This window comes from Prunus persica, chromosome G1, assembly GCF_000346465.2.
Source record: "Prunus persica cultivar Lovell chromosome G1, Prunus_persica_NCBIv2, whole genome shotgun sequence".
NCBI lineage: Eukaryota > Viridiplantae > Streptophyta > Magnoliopsida > Rosales > Rosaceae > Prunus > Prunus persica.
The window spans coordinates 47090512-47109624 of NC_034009.1; the positions used below are offsets into that span (position 1 = coordinate 47090512).

The window sequence follows — 19113 nt, forward strand, 5'->3', positions numbered from 1 at the left end:
ATTTAAGACAAACATCACCTTAATTTTTCAAAATCCATGAAACATCATCTGACACTAACACACCATCCAATTTTTCATCCAAAATTTTGCTTGTGCGATGGGCCGGCATATTAAAATTTTCAAGATCCAAACCTTACTTCAAGCTCCTTATTCAAAAAAGAGGGTTGAAATTGGGGATTTAGGTTTAGCGATGCAATAGTGAACACATTTACCCTAGGGTGAAATGAGTAGACAGAAAGAAAGTAGTGACTAGTCTCACCTCGAATACCATTTTACGTGGATAGAAATGTCCAATCGCTTTGCATTTTGGATATTTTGAAGATGTAGACCTTAGGAACAAGTTTTACGAAGACATTTCAATAAAAGAGGAGTTGAAACTGCCATGCAAGGACAAATCCGTGCATAACACAGAACACAAGGTTGTGATGAACAACTTACACTTAAACTGCGTTTGAGGTAGCTATACTTCTTCGATTGGTATAATTTTTGGATATGTTCTATTAGTCCTGATGAACAAGTTTGAAGAAGGAAGGATTTTGTTTTGAATTGAGGAGAGTGGGGTTTTGAAGCAATCAAAAAGAATGACGTGAAGAAAGAGAGCTGGAGCTCTCAACTTGGAAGAGAATGAGAAAAGTGTTGTGTTGTGTTAGAGTTATCAATGGTAAAACTTAGGAATCATAAGGAACATATGATTTATTGACACTTTTTAATTGATGTGGTTGTCCACTCTATCTGCTACATTAGGTGGTATAAGAATATGATATACAAATGTGGTAATAGTAGCATTACTCTTTAAAAAGATGTATTATTAGAAGAGTCAACAACTTTCAATTCCTAATACAACACAAAAGAAAGTGACATTTCTTAATACTCATTTCCCAATATTCCAAACATAAGAATGAATATTTCCCATTTATATCTCGTGGGATTAGACATGTGTATTTTATTCTCAAGAAGTTTATTTTACGAACCAAACAGGCCTTTAAAGATGGGAGGATCAAATATAGGACATTAATCCATTAATAAACACTTAGTGCTTGTTTGACATTGCTTATTTTGGGTGATAAGTGAAAGTGAAAGTACTTTCTCTTTTATTAAACATTTTAACAGAAAAACAATTTCAACATAATGCCTTTCTTAGTCATTATACACAGCTCACCGCACTTTCATAAAAAAATTTACTAAACACTTAGAAACTGATTATTGTAACAACAACACTTTTAACAAACAGTTTACCAAATATCAAACTGCTTTCTCTTACAGCAAATATGACAACGGCTATTTTCACAGCACAACAATGTCAAACTAGGCCTTAAACACTACGATAAGCACTTCAATCTTTAATGACAATAATGTGGTTAGTTGGTTACAAAAAGTAACCATGGTTATTTGCCTTTGGTGGCCACTATGGTCGGGGCATTACAGTGGTCAAGGAAAATGCAAACTAGCATTTAGCAGCGGCATGTTCCTTTAGCACACACTTGGAGCCACGAGTCTGTGTTCTAGTCCCTGCAAACCAAAATCCCAGTGAAAAACAAAGTAATCAAAACCCTAATCCCCAAATGCCCAACTATTCCCAAGCCTGATCTCTACGATCCATTTGATTCAAGCAAAGGTAACTTTCTCTTGTCTCTCTCTCACTCTCACTCTCACTCTCACTCTACACACATGTGTCTTCGATCTTTTTGCTTCAGATAAAGGAAAATCGTTATATATCTATTTGTTTGTATATTTGTATGGGTGTGAAGTGAAACGGCTGCGGTTAAGCTTATATGCTGCTCCATTGTGACTAAGATAATAACTTTTTTGGTGACAAGAAGAGTTTTTTCTTTAATTATTTTTTCTGACTGATTTTCGTTCTCTTATTTGAACGAATTTAACAAACTTTGAAGCTTGTAAGCATATAATTACTGCTTATATTAAATATTGTAGTCTGTCTTACTTAGAGAGCTTTTCGAGTAACCCAGTTTGCTCTGACTGATTGGTTTTCTTTTTTAATTTGTGAAGTTTGTTAGTAGATCATGAGGCGCAAACAAGCATGCAGGGGAAGGGGAAGGCCACGGAAAAAACCCAATGTGGTCAGTGAGAGAGTGGTGAGTGAGAGAGTGGTGAGTGAGAAGGTGGTCAATGAGAAAGAAGGAGCATTCTTGAATTTTGTGAGTCAAAATATTGAAAGAAATGATATTGGGTGGAATCAATCTGATGACGAAGACCATAACGATGAGGAATTTAACCCAGAAATGGAGATTGATTCAGGCAATTCTTCTGCTTCTTCAATGGGGAGTGGCTGGTCGTACAGGGATCAAAATGTGAGCTCCGTGGATAGGACAGTGCAGAGGTTGATTAAGAAGTATGGTGAAGTGAATCTCCAGATGGAAAACTCATCCAAGAAGATTGATGTTGCACAAACTAAGCCATTGCAAGTCTTTGGTTCTTGGAGTAGATTCCAGCATGAGCTAGAGGCTCCTTCTCATGATCCTCGCTGTAACAAGACAGAATTGAGTGCTTCTTTGTCGGTATGATGGAAATTCTGTAATCGGTTTCTGTTGTGACATTTTAGTTATAGATTTAGGTTGTGTAGTCTTTTGTATATTCATAGGAAGGAACAAAATGTTTTCGGTTTTCGTAAACAATTGAAGTGCTTTTCTAACCAGACATTTTGTTGCGATAGCATTTCTGACCATATTATCCGTAATGTGATTGAACTTACCGCTGTTCTCGAATTATTTCACCTTTCAGGTTATTAAGAGGGTTATGAAAATGGATGCAGCTGTACCTTTCAACATTCCTGTGGATCCAATTGCTCTGAGATTACATGTGAGTGTGAAATATGCATATTTTCTAAATATTTTTCCTGAGTGATAACATGATATGGTAATCGTTATGATGCACCATGCTCCAGAATCTGTCTTATTGTTCTTTGTAAAAAGAGTAATAATCCCTTATTTCTTTTGCGGGCTTCTAAGAGGGGATTGTGGGTTCTAGCTTCAAGTTTATTGAGTTACAATGTCAAACTATTTCCTTTGGGGTACAAGCTTGACTAGTCACTAAGCTTGTAAATTTAGTGGAAAAATGACTTGGTTGAATTTAAACATCATTTTTTTGTTGTAATAATGCGAGTCTTCTGCAATGACCTGTTATATATATGTACATATTTTATTAACTTTTTAATAACATACTATAGTAGTAATTCCAAAATTTTAAGGTGCCTTCCATGTCCAGCAACTCCTACCATATATTTGGTATAGCTGTTTTATTTTGATGATCTTATTTTAAAATTCAATTCTCTTTAAATCCATAGCTTTCAAGCTATATCTATATGTTTGTTGGGTTTGCTATATATCTATATGTTTGTTGGGTTTGCTATATCTGTTTGCACTACGATGAGTATGCTATTTTGCAATTTGCAGTACACCTTGGATTTTAGAGAGAACAAAACCTTTTATTTTCATTCACACACACACACACATGACTTCATTTGAAAAGCTGGTCAAAAACCTGTTTTGTTTTCATTTAAGTATATATACACATCACTTTTGATTATATATGTAATTGTATATACATATATTATTCTACCTTGTCTATGTTGCAAAATATAAATAATACCTACTGCATAGGACAAAGGTTACAAAGTCAGGATCAAAAGTACCAAAAATGACCCTGCATTAAATGCCTGAAACGCACTTAATTCTTGGCGCAGATGCAATAGTGTGTTCATGGAAGATTTGGATATTCTATAAGGATTGTACGTCTCTGTTTTTCATGTACATATATATCTGCAAGTTAATGCACATTTGGGTTCATATCATGTTCTGGACATATCATGTATTTGAAAAGGAGAAATATGTTAACTGCAAGGTTTTATTATGTTTCCTGAAACAATAAGTTGGAAATATTGAATTTCTTAGGGATGGTTTTAATTCTTCAGCTGATCTAATTAGACAGTTCCACAATGCAGCATTGCTGTCATAGATGTCTTATCTATTCTGAAATGCATTGCTATGTTCCTTTCATAATTCTTCTCTCCCTTACTATCTTCTACTTTCTTTGTATTTTTTCCTTTCTGGGGTGTGTTGATGGTTGGAACCAGGATTACTTTGATGTCATAGATACACCAATGGATTTTGGAACAATTTGCAACCATCTTGAAAATGGTACTAAGTATACGAACTCGGAGGATGTATTCAAGGATGTCCAATACATTTGGAAGAACTGCTGCAACTATTACAATGAGGGTAACTTTGTTTTGGACCTTATGAAAAGGGTGAAGGAGAAGTTCATGACATATTGGACAGCTGCTGGTTTGTGCAGTAAAGAACCAGGGACAAGTAGTGGTAAGGGTTTAACATTACTTTTGTTTTGTTACTTCAATTTGATAGTTGTTGTGCTAAACTTGTTGGTGATAAATTTTCACTTGGGAGGCAGTTAGCATAGATAAACTTGATGGATGTCATTTATGCATCCAATACATGCCTACTTGCCAACATATCAAGATTTTGGCCACCAATATAGATAGAGGGGGTGAAACCATTTCTTTCCTGTTCCCAGATATCTCGCCACTGATATTTGGACAGAATCAGTGACAATTTGCTGAAACTGAAAGAAGAACAGATAAAATTCCACTCTAATCCGTGTAAAAAATGCTAATTAAGTCAAATCATTTCCGTCATATACAAGAGTAACCCTCGATAACGGTATATGTAGTTCAAGTTTTATTTTCATATACATATCATTTACTTATCATAGGAATGGTATACTATGATAAAGGAGCCAATAGGGAAACCATATCGTGTTGGATTAATTCTTCTTTACACTGCCCTTAAGATTGCAGTATCTTCATAAATCCTTTGAACTTTTGTATGTATCATGATTCAACTCTTTCATAATGTTGTTCTGTTAAGATGATAGTGTCTATGATGAAAAAAATTTATATTTGAGTTTATTTTATTTGTTAATAATAATTATTATTATTTAATCATTTTTTTCTGAATCAGTATCTTCAATGCATTTGAATATTTTTAGGGAACTAGAGGTTTTTTTGTGTGTATTTTCTTGTAATGATTTATTAATAATTCATATATGCTTATATGTGTCTCACTCATTTTCAAGACAAAGTAGAGGAGTTTCCATATACTGGTGTATGAATGGTGAGTATGTATACCTCGAAACTCAAATTGACAACAAATTTTTAATTTTCCATTATGATAGTTCCTTAGGATGAGGCCTGCATATTATATTTTTCATCATTAGTGTAGGTTACTTCTGGTTTCAATTTCCTTGAGTTTTGGTTTTTTTCTTTTTTAGTTTTAACAAGCTCTAACATGGGGAAAAGGAGAACACGAGGGCCCACCCGTAACCTTAAACTAGCCCAAATTCCAATTGGGGAAAGATTTGAAATCAGCTGGAGGAACCGGAGAGCTGTAGGTGAAAGCTCCACGTTTTTCAAAGCAGAGTGTACAGCCCTTGTTAGGCAAACCCAGGACCTACCCCTTCAGGTCAAGTCATGGAAGGAAATCCCATTTGATATTAAAAAGAAGGCATTTGAACATATGTTGGTTAGTACAACAAAAGATTGTGAAGGAAGTAGTTCCCTTAAATCCTCATTTTCGCATGTTTATTTTGTAATATTTCTTCATACATGTTCTCAGAAGCGTTTCAAAGTCGAAGATCACATGACATGGGTATTGGATCAGATTCATAGATCCTACCACAATTATCGGCATCACCTCAAGAAGATGTGGTATGAAACGTGTGAGACAACTGAGGAAGCACGGAAAAAAGTACCACCAAATGTTGCGGACGATGATTGGCAGTATCTTATAAACCTGTGGAGCTCACCTGAATGGCAGGTACCACAAAATGTTGCATATGAAAGAAAATATTGAGGACGAAAGAAACTTTACATTTTTTCCAATTTTCCAATTTTCCTTTCAGTTATCTCTACTCTGTTTTCTCCTTAGATTTTTATATATTCATGGTCTTCCTTGAATGCAGTCAATGAGTATGAAAAACAAGGAGAATGGTTCCAAAAATAACATAATCCACACATCTGGCTCCAAGAGTTTCTCGCAAATCCGCGAGGAAGAGGTATGACTATTCACTTCTTGAGTAATTTTTTATTGTGTTTCTCATCATTCTTAGTTTTTTTATGTTTGTCCCATGGTAGAGAAAGAAAACTGGAAATGACCCTGGACGTACCCTCCTATGGGAACTCACCCATGTGCGGCCTGATGGACTAGCTGCAAATCCAGCTTCACAGGAGGCATTGGTATATATTGATCCCGAAATTAAATTGAATATGCAAGCACACCTAATTTTCAGTTAATTTAATAGTATGCTTCTCTTAAAAATATATATAGTTTTGGTTCTCTCTCTCTCTCTCTCTCTCTTAAGTTTTTTTTTTTTTGCCTCCATTGTACCTATTGGTTCCATTTTCTGAATGCAGTCAAAGCTCAAGAAACTTTATACTCAAATATCTGCGGAGAACTCACAGATGACTGAAGATGAGATTTTTGTAAAGGTTTTTGGACCTGAGCGTTCGAGTCGGGTGCGTGGTTACGGGGATGGTGTAACCCCCAAAGAGTTATGGGGCCCATCATCGTCATCATCATCTACTGTTAATGAACTCAGAAGGCAACTTGAGGAATCAAAGCAGCGACAAGAGGAGTCTGAACAAAGAAGTGCTGCTGAGGTACAGGGCTTGAAAGAGCAACTTGGTCGGGTTGAGGGTTTGCTATCAGCTCAAATGAATCGCTTTGAAGGTTTACTATTACAGTTGACGAGTCATATGCACTCCCCGCCCCAGATTGAGAGGCGTACTGAAATTTCACCCTCCCGAAATGGTATGCATCTTTGATTACTTACTTTATAAAGAATTCTCATATAGGGTTTTTGGAAAAATGGAATTACAATCTTTGAACAATTTATATTGAAGTGTGACTCATTTGAATTGAGAATTCTGCGTTTGTCTTGTTTGGTAAAAGTAGGGAAGAAGAATATGAGTCAGGCACCACAATATTTCGACTGTTTCATAATTCTTCATTGAGAAAGAAGTATACCCAATGCTGGGGCCTCAATGAAGGTTGAGTTTATGTGTGTTGTTTTGTTCAATGATCTCTTTATGCGGAGAAAAAAGCCTTTCGAGTTGCAACATATTGTGTTTTTTGTCCGTCATAACTTTTGGCATATATGTACTAATAGCTATTGGTCCATGAATAACTCACCCTCCTAGAATCAGTGAGAGCAGTGATAGGAGGTGTAATTGTCATCATTTTCCATTGTTTGCTTCCTCTTGTGTAATGAAAAATGGAAAATTTTCAGTTTCTGATTTGGTTTAACACCATGTGATGTTACTGCACATGGTTTGCAAGATCCCAAATACATTGTGCTACATCTCCCTATAGAAAATTTGGCGTTTTGTATACTGTCGTTATCACTGTGCTGTGTCGAAACTGCTTGAAGATTTGCCCCTTACTGTCTCCATATATTGTGAAATCAAATGGAAGCAAGTATGCCACTAGCTTCTTCTTGATTCACCCTCAAATTAGTTTCATGTTATTTCACTTGGATCAGGATTGAAGATATGGTAATTCTAATAATGTCCTATTCGTTGTTTGGAGGTGTCTGAATTGGTATTACTAATCTTTTAATACAAAATAGGTATTATTTGATCATGTGGGTATTTCAAATTCCTGCTGATTTCCCTCAAAAGGCATTTGATTATGTGGAAAATTGAACTATAAATATCAATGTTATTGCTTCTTTTGGTCCAATTCCTTTAGTGTTGGATGTGGTAACTATTATTCTTTTTGTTCGTTTTTCAGGCCGCCCACGAACGACCCGACCTAGAAGATGAAGTACATATCAGCTATGTTTATGTTTTGTTTTTCGGCAAGAAGTTGATATTTGGCTGGTAGTATCATATTACATTTGATGCATCAAATGTGTTGTGTGAATGAATTACATGGACATATGTTCCACTAGTAACTTATAAACTCAAGGGATAAAAGAGCATCGGAGCTTCTCCATTACGGAGTCCATCAATGCGAATTGGTTACAGAATTCTATTTTTGACCGTGGGATGATTTTAATACTTCGGATTGGATATCTATTCTTCTTCTTTCTTCTTTCTTCCTCTCCCTGAGTTCACTCCTCTTTTTCCTTTTTCTTTTTTATTTCCTTTCCTTCTCTCTTTTTTTTTCTTCTTCTTTCTCCCCGCCAGTTTTCTTCTTCCTCTTGTCATGGGGTGATTTTTTTCTTCTGAAAACTGGGCGTTCCACACCACCACAAACCCACCACCCCCCCCACCCCCCCCCCCCCCTCTCTCTGTGTGAGAACGATTTGGCTACAGGGGGTTGGGGAAAATTTTCATGGCATCGGCTTCTATTGGCCTCTTCTTCTACCTTCGTTCACTTTTTATTTTTATTTTGGAAAAAATTGAAGAAAAAGAGAACGAAAAAACCCAGATACAGACCCATTCGCTCCCCCCATCCCCTCTGTTATTTTCCCCCATGGCCTGAAGAAAAAAGAGAACAAAAAACCCCACTGTAATAATGTATTTGTCCTCCTTTGTAACAGTCTGGGGTCTCGGGTGTTTTTTGGGGGTCAGAGAGATTGTTGTGTTGCAGAGCAAGGAAGGTAAGAGAATGCGAGTGAAACTATCCGGGACAGAACCAGAAAATGAATTGTAGCTCAGATTGAGCCTGTAAAGCGTTATAGAGTTTGTAAGACTATCTCGGATTTTGTCAGTGAGAGAGTTGTTGCTAAGATCAAGGGTCTGAACTAAAACCCAATGAGGGATAGAACCAGAGAGCCTGTTGTTGAATAGTTGAACTCCTCTGAGGCTTGGAAGGAAGCCCAACGACTGAGGGATCGGACCCACAATCTGGTTGTCGTGGAGGCTGAGCTCTCGAAGCACCTGAATTTGGCCTATTTTCTCTGAGATTCTGCCAACTAATCCCTTCAATCTCAGATTTCGCTTCCGACTGGCCGCGCGGCTATAATAAGGTACCTTTTTTAATTTTTAAAAATAAATAGTATCGCCGGACGGCTATACTTAAAAAAAATTATATTTAAAGAGTATAGCCGGACGGCTATACTTTGGTCCCTTTTAATTTTTAAATAAATAGTATAGCCGCACGGCTATACGTAAAAAAATATTTAAAGAGTATATACTGCGGCCCCTTTTAATTTTCAAATAAATAGTATAGCCGCGCGGCTATACTCGGGGCCCGTTTCATTTTTTAAATAAATAGTATAGCCGCGCGGCTATACGCGGGGCCCGTTTCATATTTATAGCCGCTCGGCGATACTGCGGTCCCGTTTAAATTTGTTGTTTTGTAAATAGTATAGCCGCTCGGCTATACGGCGGTTCCTTTTTTTAATTTTTTAAATATCTAGTCGCGCACACTTCGCGCGTGTTATGCGTTACCGAGTATATATATAATAATAAAATTCTTGGGATAATCAGCCAAATTCTAGCCCAATTAGAAGAAGGCCCAGCAGCAGCAAGCAACATTATACTTCTCATTGCAATAATCTCACCGCCTCTCTCTCTCTCTCTCTCTCTCTCTCTCTCTCTCTCTCGCTCAGACACCAAAAAGACTCGCGTTCGCGCTACACTCGTTTTTTAAATGTTTCTCCGAAACGTTACCTTCAATCAGTGGTACGTACCTCTCTTGCTTGTCTAAAGTTTAGTTTTTTTTTTTCGTTTTCTGTATTCATGGCTAACCGATTGCGATTGTATTCGATTTCCGACGGACCATTCGGTTCTCGCTTAGCAAGATATACCACTAATACTTTCTTTGTATAAATTAATTCCTTGGTGTTGATCAATCTAGGGTTTTCTACTGTTGTTTGTTTGCTTTTTCAATGAAGTTTTGTTCTTTCTTTTACTTCTTGTTAGGGCTTAGTAAATTGCTGAAAAAAGAATAATTTTGTTCTTCTTAAATCATTGAAATTCTTGAAAATTTTGAGTAAAATTAAGAATTTGTTTATATCGCAGACCTTTTACATTTTTATTGTTTTTTTTTATTTGATCAAATTGTTGGGAACTTTGGTCATTTTGTTTTCTTCAGTTGTAATTTAATTTATGGGGGTTCGGTTTGTCAGTGTATGGAAACGGAGACTCGGTTGTTTATTAGTTTTTTGTTAGGACGAAATGTCCCACATTGGAAAAATAGCATATCTTGGGATGGTTTAAAAGACACCCGTCTCTTACTCAACCTTTGAGGCAGCTTCACTCATCCACGAGTATTTTAATGACTCAATAATATGCCCATAGATAATACTGATCATCTTTACCCAGGTTACCCCTCTCGCAGAGTTTGACCCAGTTGCATGGCAATGCTCTGATACCAATTGATAAGAGCCCATTTGTAGAACCTGCCCCTAAAAACTGGCTTGTAAAGTAAGAGTGCTCTTAAACCATCATGAGATATGCTATTTTTCCAATGTGGGATATTGGGTCATAAAATTTATGTTTGTTTGTTGCTTTTAATTTTTTATTTTTCATATGAAAATATTTCATGACCTTTATTTTCTTTCTTGGAATGAATTGGAATGCAAATTTAAGTAATTCAGCTTACTTTTGTGGTTACAGGCAGTGTGAGGTGTTCAGAGTTTAATTTTAGGTTAGAAAATGAAGCGGAAGCGAAAGAACAAGAAGGGAAAGCCTAAAGGGTCTGTGGCTGGTGGAAATGAGGCACTTTCAAGTGGGGTTATTGTAAATTTGGAGGATGATGCAAATTTGGATGAAGATGGTAATTACGAGAATAGATCCGAGTCTGCAATGGAGGTTGATACCCCTTCTTCAACTGGGACTGATCAACATTGCAATCTTGCCAATATTAATCCTGATGGTTCGATTGATAGGGGGGTCGGGAAATCCATGGGTAGAGTTAAAGTGAAGCTTAGGACTTCGAGAACAATGGAATCTCAGCCTACTTCTTCTGATGCATATACACAAAGTGATACAGATAAGAGTAGCCAACAAATTGGTTTGGGAAAACAAGGTGTGGTTTCTGAGAAAATGGAGGATAGTGCCAATTCATTGGCCGAAGTAAAAATTGTTGCTTCTGGGAATGTGTCAAAGAAAGTTGGGAGTATAAAGATTAAATCATCGAAGGCGTTGGGGTCTAGTGTTAACCATGGTATTGATCCTGTACCTGCACGGAGTGAGAGTCCGTACGAGAGAGAACCAAAGATGTCTGATCAAGATTCTCGATATAATAAGGAAGAATTAGATACCGCACTGATGGTATGTTGAGAATTTTGAAATGCATCTTTGTGATTATTTTGGGTCATGTAAATCTTTAATCTAGTGTCATGGGTTTCTGTTCAAAGTGTGCTTAAATGCCTCCGTACTTATATTTATCTTCATTTATCACTTCACAGATAATAAAGAAGGTAATGAAAATGGATGCTGCTGAACCCTTCAATGTCCCTGTGAATCCTGAAGCTTTGGGAATACCGGTAAGTACAAATTTAGCACGTGCATGCATGATTTTTGGTGCAAAAAATATGTTATGCTATCATTGTCTTTCCAAATAAAAAAACAAATTTTCTTTTCCTATTTTTGAACAGAGAAAGAATACAAAGTAAAGAAAGTGAGACCAATAGCCCATCCTAGGGTAACAGAACAATAGGAATGAAAACGATGTGATGCCACACATTAAGGAAAAGTAAAAACAGTAACAACACTCTTCCAATTCCCAAAAGGGAACTAAAAATTCCTTCATAACCAGTTGGGATTGAAGATCATAACAAAGCCAAATTGATGCAGGACGCGTAGGACCTAAATTTATTAGTTTCCTAGATTCTCTAGTTTTCCAAATTCTAGCAGGATTTATACTTTTCCAGATTTCTAGTTTTAAGTTTCCTATTGTATTTGGGTTAGGATTTCTGTTTAAGCAAGGGATTTTTATCCTATTATGTCTAGGTTTTAGTTTGCTAGAACACCCTGATTTCTGCCCTTTCTTTCGTCCCTTCGATCTCTGATATTCTTCTTGTTCTACTGTTCTGCCCTTTTTTTTGTCTTTTCGATCTATATTTCCGTCTCCTAGATTTCTTATATTCTTCTCTGTTCTATTGTTTAAGTGCTTAATCTAATACATATGGGCTGTACTACATCAATTGGTACATCCAAATACATAATTCTCCTTCAAAGTATTTCTAAATCTTCTTTATTTTGTTCAAAATTCAATTAATTTTCAGTCCACGCGACCCATAACAATGCTTGCACTGCACTTTCCATAAAATTGAACCCCTCTTGGTCTTTCCAAAACCTCCAAAATCCATGCTGAAAATATGGGAAGCTGATTGAGATAAAACCCATTAGCGAAACCGCATCCCCATGTTTCTTACAAAGTATGGACCAATGGAGAGATAAAAGATGTTTTGCCTTCAACAAATCTTATGTCAATTTCCTTTTCAAAAGGTTCCAATTTGCTTCAACGCTCTATGCTTTTCAATCTCTTTGCTTTTTTCATACCTTTTTTTTTTCCATGAAGTAGGCTTTGTAAGTTTTTTTTTCCTTTTCTTTGTTTATAATTTTTGTGATGTCAACGGCTCTTTCGAGGGTTGTGGCACTAGATGCTGTTGTCTTGGCTGGAAGACAACTTCTATTGTGCTATGACTGAGGCTTAATTCATTTCATTGGGTCATTACTGGAATGTGATTACAAGTGGGCATGATGGGTTGGTTTCTGGAGCTCCAACTAAGAAATGATTTTATATTTGATATTGTCAAAAAAAAAAAAAAACCATGCCTCCCTAATATACAAAGCATATGTATACCAAAAACTCAGTTGAATTGATTGGTCTCTGCCCTCAGTGCTTCCTAGACTTTATGAGACTCAATTATATGTTTGTGATATCCAATATACTATACAGATGATCACAGGACTCCTAAAAGTTCATGCTGATACCCAAGTGCTTCATTAATTTTTTTTTTGTTAAGAGTATTGGGAATTGATTGTTTATGTTCATTGCATGTGACTCTTGTCACACACGCATTGAACAAAGATGTGAGCTTGAACGGTGCCTCTTCTTTTCTTTTTTTATGTTTGTTGCATGCTTTACTTCGTCTCGTTGAGGATTTATATCTGTATGTTATGCTATAAATGTTGCATCATGTCTATTTTGTTTGTCTAATGTTTTGATTCATTACATGGTTTGTCTGGAGTCAGGATTATTTTGATGTGATAGATACACCAATGGATTTTGGAACAATATGCAGCAATCTTGAACAGGGTGTTAAGTATTTAAGTTCTGAGGATGTATTCAAAGATGTTCAGTACATTTGGGACAACTGTTATAAGTACAACAATAAGGGTGACTACATCTTGGATCTTATGAGGCGTGTGAAGAAAAATTTTACAAAATATTGGACAGCAGCTGGGTTGTATAGTGGACAACCAAGAGGAACTAGTGGTGAGGGCTTTATAACTTTGCCTTTTTTCCTTAGTCATACGTTTTAATAGTCTTTTCTATCCTGAATTTGACAACCAATCTCCTGATTTTATATGAATACTGTAGCCTTCTTTGGGAATTTACCCATTACCTGCACATGTATTATTACAAGATTTCCTAGAGTGAATGACCGATCGGTAATTGAAAGAACTACAAGATGCACTTACGACAGTGGTTGTGTTACCTTATTGGAAGAAGGAGACGGAAATAGTGAGCATCCCTTGATGGGACACTAACTATAGGTTGATGTTTAGAACCACATTTTTTGAAAAATATATTGTTTGAGTTGAGCATAAGGGATGCTTAATGTTGAAGTGTTTTACGCTGACTCTAAAAATTTATTAAAAATTAAAGCAAATCATTTACCCTGGAAGTTTATACATAGTTGGTTGTTTCCTCTGCTTGTGTTAAGCAAAGATATGCTAAGTGGTGCACTCTGATTCGGATGGTTTCTTTTCCGAAAATGCTGGTTAAACCAGATTATCACCTGAACTTGAGTACTTATGCAGCTTGTTCAGTGGTTTATTATGGCTTATCATGCTCTCCCTTGCTGTTTTGGACTTTGGAGATGCTAGTGTCCATGTTTATAACAGCAATCTAAGCATTGTATCTTCTTCATGCTAGGTGTTGAAAGCACTCAAGATACTGTGGAACCATCTGATCAGGGAAAAGTACATCTTAAAGGTAGCCAATTAAAGCAGAAAACACGAAAGGGTCATGGGTATGTTTTCGCATATTAGTCTGTATCGATTTGCTGTTTGAACTCTTAATCCATGTAGTTTGGAAATTGTTTTGAGTTTCTTTTCATTCCATAGACTCCCGTGTTACGAATTTTAGAGCACAGTATGTTTGTAATTCCTAAAATAGAAACGTTAATCAGGAGAAGAAAAGGGATTTTGCTCATATTATTCAATCAAATTACAAGTGAATATTGAATGGCTTTTATACGAGCAGGCAACCACCATTATAGTTGTTGGCCAGTAGGTTTCCAGACCTTATTTACTGGTATCTTTATATTATAGTATAACAAATTAGCTATGAGCCTCTTCTTGTCTGAGAATTAGGTAAGGCTTCAAACCCTTCCTTCAGCTAGTAAATGACTTCCCCTTGTTAAGTTGGGTTAACCAAGTATTGTGGAAGGGGAAGTTTTTTATTTCCTGATGATGATGACATTTGCTTTCTCATTAACTTCATAACTTATTTCCTTGTTTCATTTTCTTTTCATCTACAAACAATGATTTCTCTGTGCATTCGTGCACTCAAGTTAATGGTTAATGTCATGCTGATGAGCTTACATATTTGTATAATTTTTTGACTGCATTGTTAGTCTGCAAAAATACCATGACGTTTTTATTAATTTCTTTGTGTTTTAAGGCAGAGGGATTTGTATGTTTGAGAATTGATAAGGTGTATTTTCACCCCAAAAAAAAAAAAAAAGAATTTATAAGGTGTATTCCTGAGTGGAGACATGCCATATGATGAAAGTGCCCAGAAAGTTGATCGAAACTGTTGTAATTGCTTTTTCTTCTCTCTTGTACATCTGGCTAGATAGTGTATGTAGGTACTGTATTCATCAATGTTCTATATTACAAGAATTGTATTTTTTTTCTCTGTTGTTTTTTGTTTGAATGTTGACCTTCAGAAGCGAACATCATATCCTGTACTTCTTCCCCATGCAATCAGCACAAACACAGATAAATTGCATGTAATGTTACAACTTCAAAATTACAAATGTATATCATTTCTTCGTGCCTAGAATTTTTGGAAGTTTTTGTGCCTGATGCCTCATGTTTGTTGAAACATGACAGAAGTATGTGTTCCACAACACACATCTTTTCATTTTTGGATTAGTTTCTCCTCGAAAGCATTTAATCTAGATAGCTTTCGCTTTTCTAGTGTTATAGTAGAAAACTTGTTCTTATCTTTGGGGTTTCTTCAATTTGCAGAAGGCGTCATAAATCCGATTGTTTATGTGCTATTTGTGTTCTAAAGCGCCGTAGAAGGGAGCGTGAGGAGAATGCTCGAATTGCAAAGAGCCAGCACGGAGCTAGTGACAATAACCTTACTCATGAGTTAAAGCAAGAGGTAAATTGGAAGTTTTATCCAATGACTCTATTTGATCCATTTGGAAAATGATTATTAAAGTAGGTTTTCACTTTGAATTCCTGCAATCAGATGCATTGCTCAGCAACTTATTAACTAAATTATAAAGACATAAAGACGATGAGAGAAATTTTAGGAGATCGCATGAACTAGTAAAATCTTTTGTTAATTCACCGTGAGCTCTTTATATAACATTTAAATTTTAAAATGCAATTTTCTTTTAGAGTTAAACTGATAGGTCTTATGTGAAAAAGACTGCCTTAAACAGTGGCTTTTACTTGTGAAAAAGGCCTTTAACAGTTAAATTTGCATGCTTGGTTAACCTATTTATTATTACTATCGTTATTTTTGTTGCTGTTACTGTTCTTATTGTTGCTCGGGAATCTTCTTTTGATGAATAAAAGTGTTCTCTCTTAAGGAAGCTTCACTTGGGGAAAGCCCATCTGGTGAGAATTCCTCTTCCGATATGGATGGATCATTGGACCCCAATCCTGATGCTGAGGTAGAAGACAAAGGAGAAGAGGTGAAAATGGGGGTATCCAAACAGCAGTATGGCCCTTCAGGGGAGAAGCACGAGGAAGAGGATGATGGTGATGAGGGGGATGAGGAGGAAGACAGTGACACAGAGATGAAAGATGAAGGTAATAGTGAAGCACTAGAGAAGTTTGACAAATCAAGAGAGGAGCCTAATAGACAATCACAACCAATAACAGCGGAGAAGGTTGCTGCTGGAGACCAAACTAATAGAAATGAAGAGAATGTGGTGATCCAGCATGAGGAAGAAACTGTAGCAGATAAACCTAAGGTATAACATTTTATTTTCTTTGGCATCAACCATGTGTTTTTTTTTGGGGGGTGGGGGATAACAATGGTATTTTGCTATAATTAGGTGTCACATCTTGCATAGTCCTGATGTAGGGTGGCCTTGGTTATAACTTATAACTCATCAAACTTTTTAAATTTTACCATATATACAAGAGAAACTAGTGTGCCCAAAATTAAAATAGAATAAAAAATTATTCAATTTCAAAGAAAAATCTTTACATAATAGTAGATAGTATAAGAATATCATAGAACGTTTTCATACAAAGTATATATTCATAAAAATCAGAAACTTTAAATTAGCTTATTTTTTTTTGTATAAATAAATTTTAATTTTTGCTTTAGTACTTTAGTAGCAAATCAAATATAGGATGTAAGGGTTGGTTTAGTCGTTGAATTTCGAACTAACCAAAATGCAACAGAACTTTCTTTCAATTAAAATAATTGAGCTCACAGTTTAGTTTATTTCTTTTAACAATCTAACTGTGCAGTTTAACAAATTTCCTACTCTAAAAGGTGCACGTTTGACATTTCATATTTTTATGAGGTTTCAGATGTGTATGTGAAACTTTACTAAATTGCCTAATTTAGTCGCAGGAATCACAAGAGAGGCATAAGAAAGTTAAAGCCTATGAACACTTGCAATTTGAAAATCCCATGCTTTTGGATCTATGTGGGACTCTCTTCCCTAACAATAGTAAGTCTATCTGGAGTGGTCCCCATTCACTGGTTCAGCATCGCAGCTCTCATACCAGTTCCATTCACGCAGCTATTAACATGCTCATGAAGTAGTTCCCATCCTAAGTGCCTGCTCATGAGGTAACTTAATATGTCTTTAATCTTTTTATTACGCAAGGACCAATTTGGTGTTTTTATTTTTGTGTTAGAAATAAAAGGGAATTACATGGGAGAAATGAGGGATGAAGAGTAAGTATGGTTTGAGGGATGTAGAAGAAATGTATATGGGATGGTACACAATGAAAATTAAAAACCGAAAACTGAACTATTCAAAGTTTTTTTGTTTCATACATCATTTCTTCCTCCATCCCTCCTTTCCCCCCATATACGTTCATTGAATCTCTAGCATAAAAAATGAACAAGGAGTTTGAATTTTGATTTTCTTCTGTACCAAAACTACCTTACGAAACACATAATAGGTTTTTGCAAATTCTTATACACATGCATGATGCATGCTCGTGCACAATTGCAGTGTTTAATCATTACCTATGTGTAATCTCAATCGAGCAACGGATGGAACTCAGCTTTATGGACAAATTGCCTATATTGCAATCTTCCATTTCCGGTGATTCTCTACTTCTGTTCTGGTTGTGTTTTGGGGAGTAAAGAGATTTTACCATTGTATATTTTGGTCAGTTCTTTGTCAACAGAAAGGGAAGGGTTTATGGTTCTTTCCCATAAAGGGTGACAAAAAGCAAGCCATAGAACTTGTACTTTATTTAGATATGTAGTAGCAAGTTACTTCAAGGAGTATCTGGAAATCCCCGTTTCCTTTGTATATGTATATTTATTTGACATCGTTTGGCTCTCCATCCAGTGGTTCTAATAAAGCAAATTAAGTGGAATCAGAATGTAGACATTGTTTGTTTGTATGTTTGTGGTTTTTTTTTCTCTGTAGGGAGCAGGAATCTTCCAACTTTCTATCACATCCAAACAATCCAGAGAGAAATACCACTTAACCAATAGCTACTTGGTAAAATCAGTTACATAGCTTCAGTTCCGTTTTCATAATACTTTTATTTTTGGTTACAAGTGATAAAGAATCTTCATTTGCGTCCTTCAGTTTTCAAATCAGTCAATGTAAATCTTTCATCGCATTTCGTCAAAATCTTCATTGAGATTATAATGGATTTTAAAGTAGTTAGTATGGATTTTATTTGCCTTTCTTGAACTCCATTAAATTTCAGAAGAATTTTGATGAAGGTTGTTGGAATCTTATTAGAGTTTGATACAACTACTTTCTTTCGACACTTGAGCAGTAATCTTGCAAATTTTCAACTTGTAGTAGTAGACCTCGAACGATCGCGTACCTTACTAGGATCCTTGTAGGAGTAGATTTCCCCTCCTTAATCGGATTAGTTTATGGTCACCTTACTTTTGCGGGCTAAAACAGCTGACTTGGATTGAGTCAACACTCTTATTATTGAGCTGATTTGGACCTTTCCCGGAATTAAATGAGGGCAAACTAGTATTTTCACTCTTTTTTTGTTGACGCAGTGGCAACCAATTGTTTATCCTCCCACATAAAACATGTCATGTTCCACAAATATCTCAAATTTTGTAGGGTTTAACAAGCAGCTGGGCTGCAACAGAATCAATAGGTAAATGACATAGGAATTTTTTTACTTTATCTCTCTACAACAAGATACAAAAGGTAGGTGAATGTTGTGGCCAAGTAAGGCAAGCTAACGATGCTGCACATTACTAATAGTGGTTGAGTGCTGGAGTAGCAACTATAATTTGTCTTTTTTCTTTTTTGAATTTGTATTGCTTTGTTTATTTGCTTGTTGATCGAAGCTTTATTTTATTCACAAAAAGGTGATTGGTACATGGGAAGCAGATTTTCTGGCATTGTTGTAGGTGAAAGCAGGCCAGAGTCCATTTGGGTGCCATTATGAATTAATCATGAACCCCGACTATACCTTGAGGTCATGTCCCTGAAGAACACAACGATTTAGCACGATGAAAGGCTCACAACGCT

General features: G+C 36.0%; 2 protein-coding genes across 4 annotated transcripts; both read left to right on the top strand.

The window, feature by feature from the left end:
• On the top strand, positions 1389 to 8092 carry LOC109946884. 2 transcript variants are annotated; one of them, XM_020556036.1, is made up of 10 exons: positions 1389 to 1615; positions 2008 to 2516; positions 2740 to 2817; positions 4091 to 4334; positions 5305 to 5555; positions 5649 to 5849; positions 5995 to 6087; positions 6167 to 6268; positions 6446 to 6842; positions 7824 to 8092. In XM_020556036.1, the coding sequence occupies exons 2-10, from the start codon at positions 2022 to 2024 to the stop codon at positions 7853 to 7855; spliced, it is 1893 nt and encodes a 630-aa protein (XP_020411625.1). In that variant the 5' UTR covers positions 1389 to 1615; positions 2008 to 2021; the 3' UTR covers positions 7856 to 8092. The 2 variants fall into 2 exon arrangements, with proteins under 2 accessions (XP_020411625.1, XP_020411626.1); XM_020556037.1 differs by having other exon boundaries at positions 1433 to 1615; positions 5305 to 5495.
• Positions 9442 to 18004, top strand: LOC18788600 (bromodomain testis-specific protein). Of its 2 annotated transcripts, none has more exons than XM_020556038.1 (9): positions 9442 to 9664; positions 10601 to 11257; positions 11395 to 11472; positions 13187 to 13430; positions 14094 to 14190; positions 15416 to 15554; positions 15991 to 16377; positions 16986 to 17213; positions 17605 to 18004. In XM_020556038.1, the coding sequence occupies exons 2-8, from the start codon at positions 10640 to 10642 to the stop codon at positions 17184 to 17186; spliced, it is 1764 nt and encodes a 587-aa protein (XP_020411627.1). In that variant the 5' UTR covers positions 9442 to 9664; positions 10601 to 10639; the 3' UTR covers positions 17187 to 17213; positions 17605 to 18004. The 2 variants fall into 2 exon arrangements, with proteins under 2 accessions (XP_020411627.1, XP_020411628.1); XM_020556039.1 differs by having other exon boundaries at positions 9501 to 9664; positions 16992 to 17213.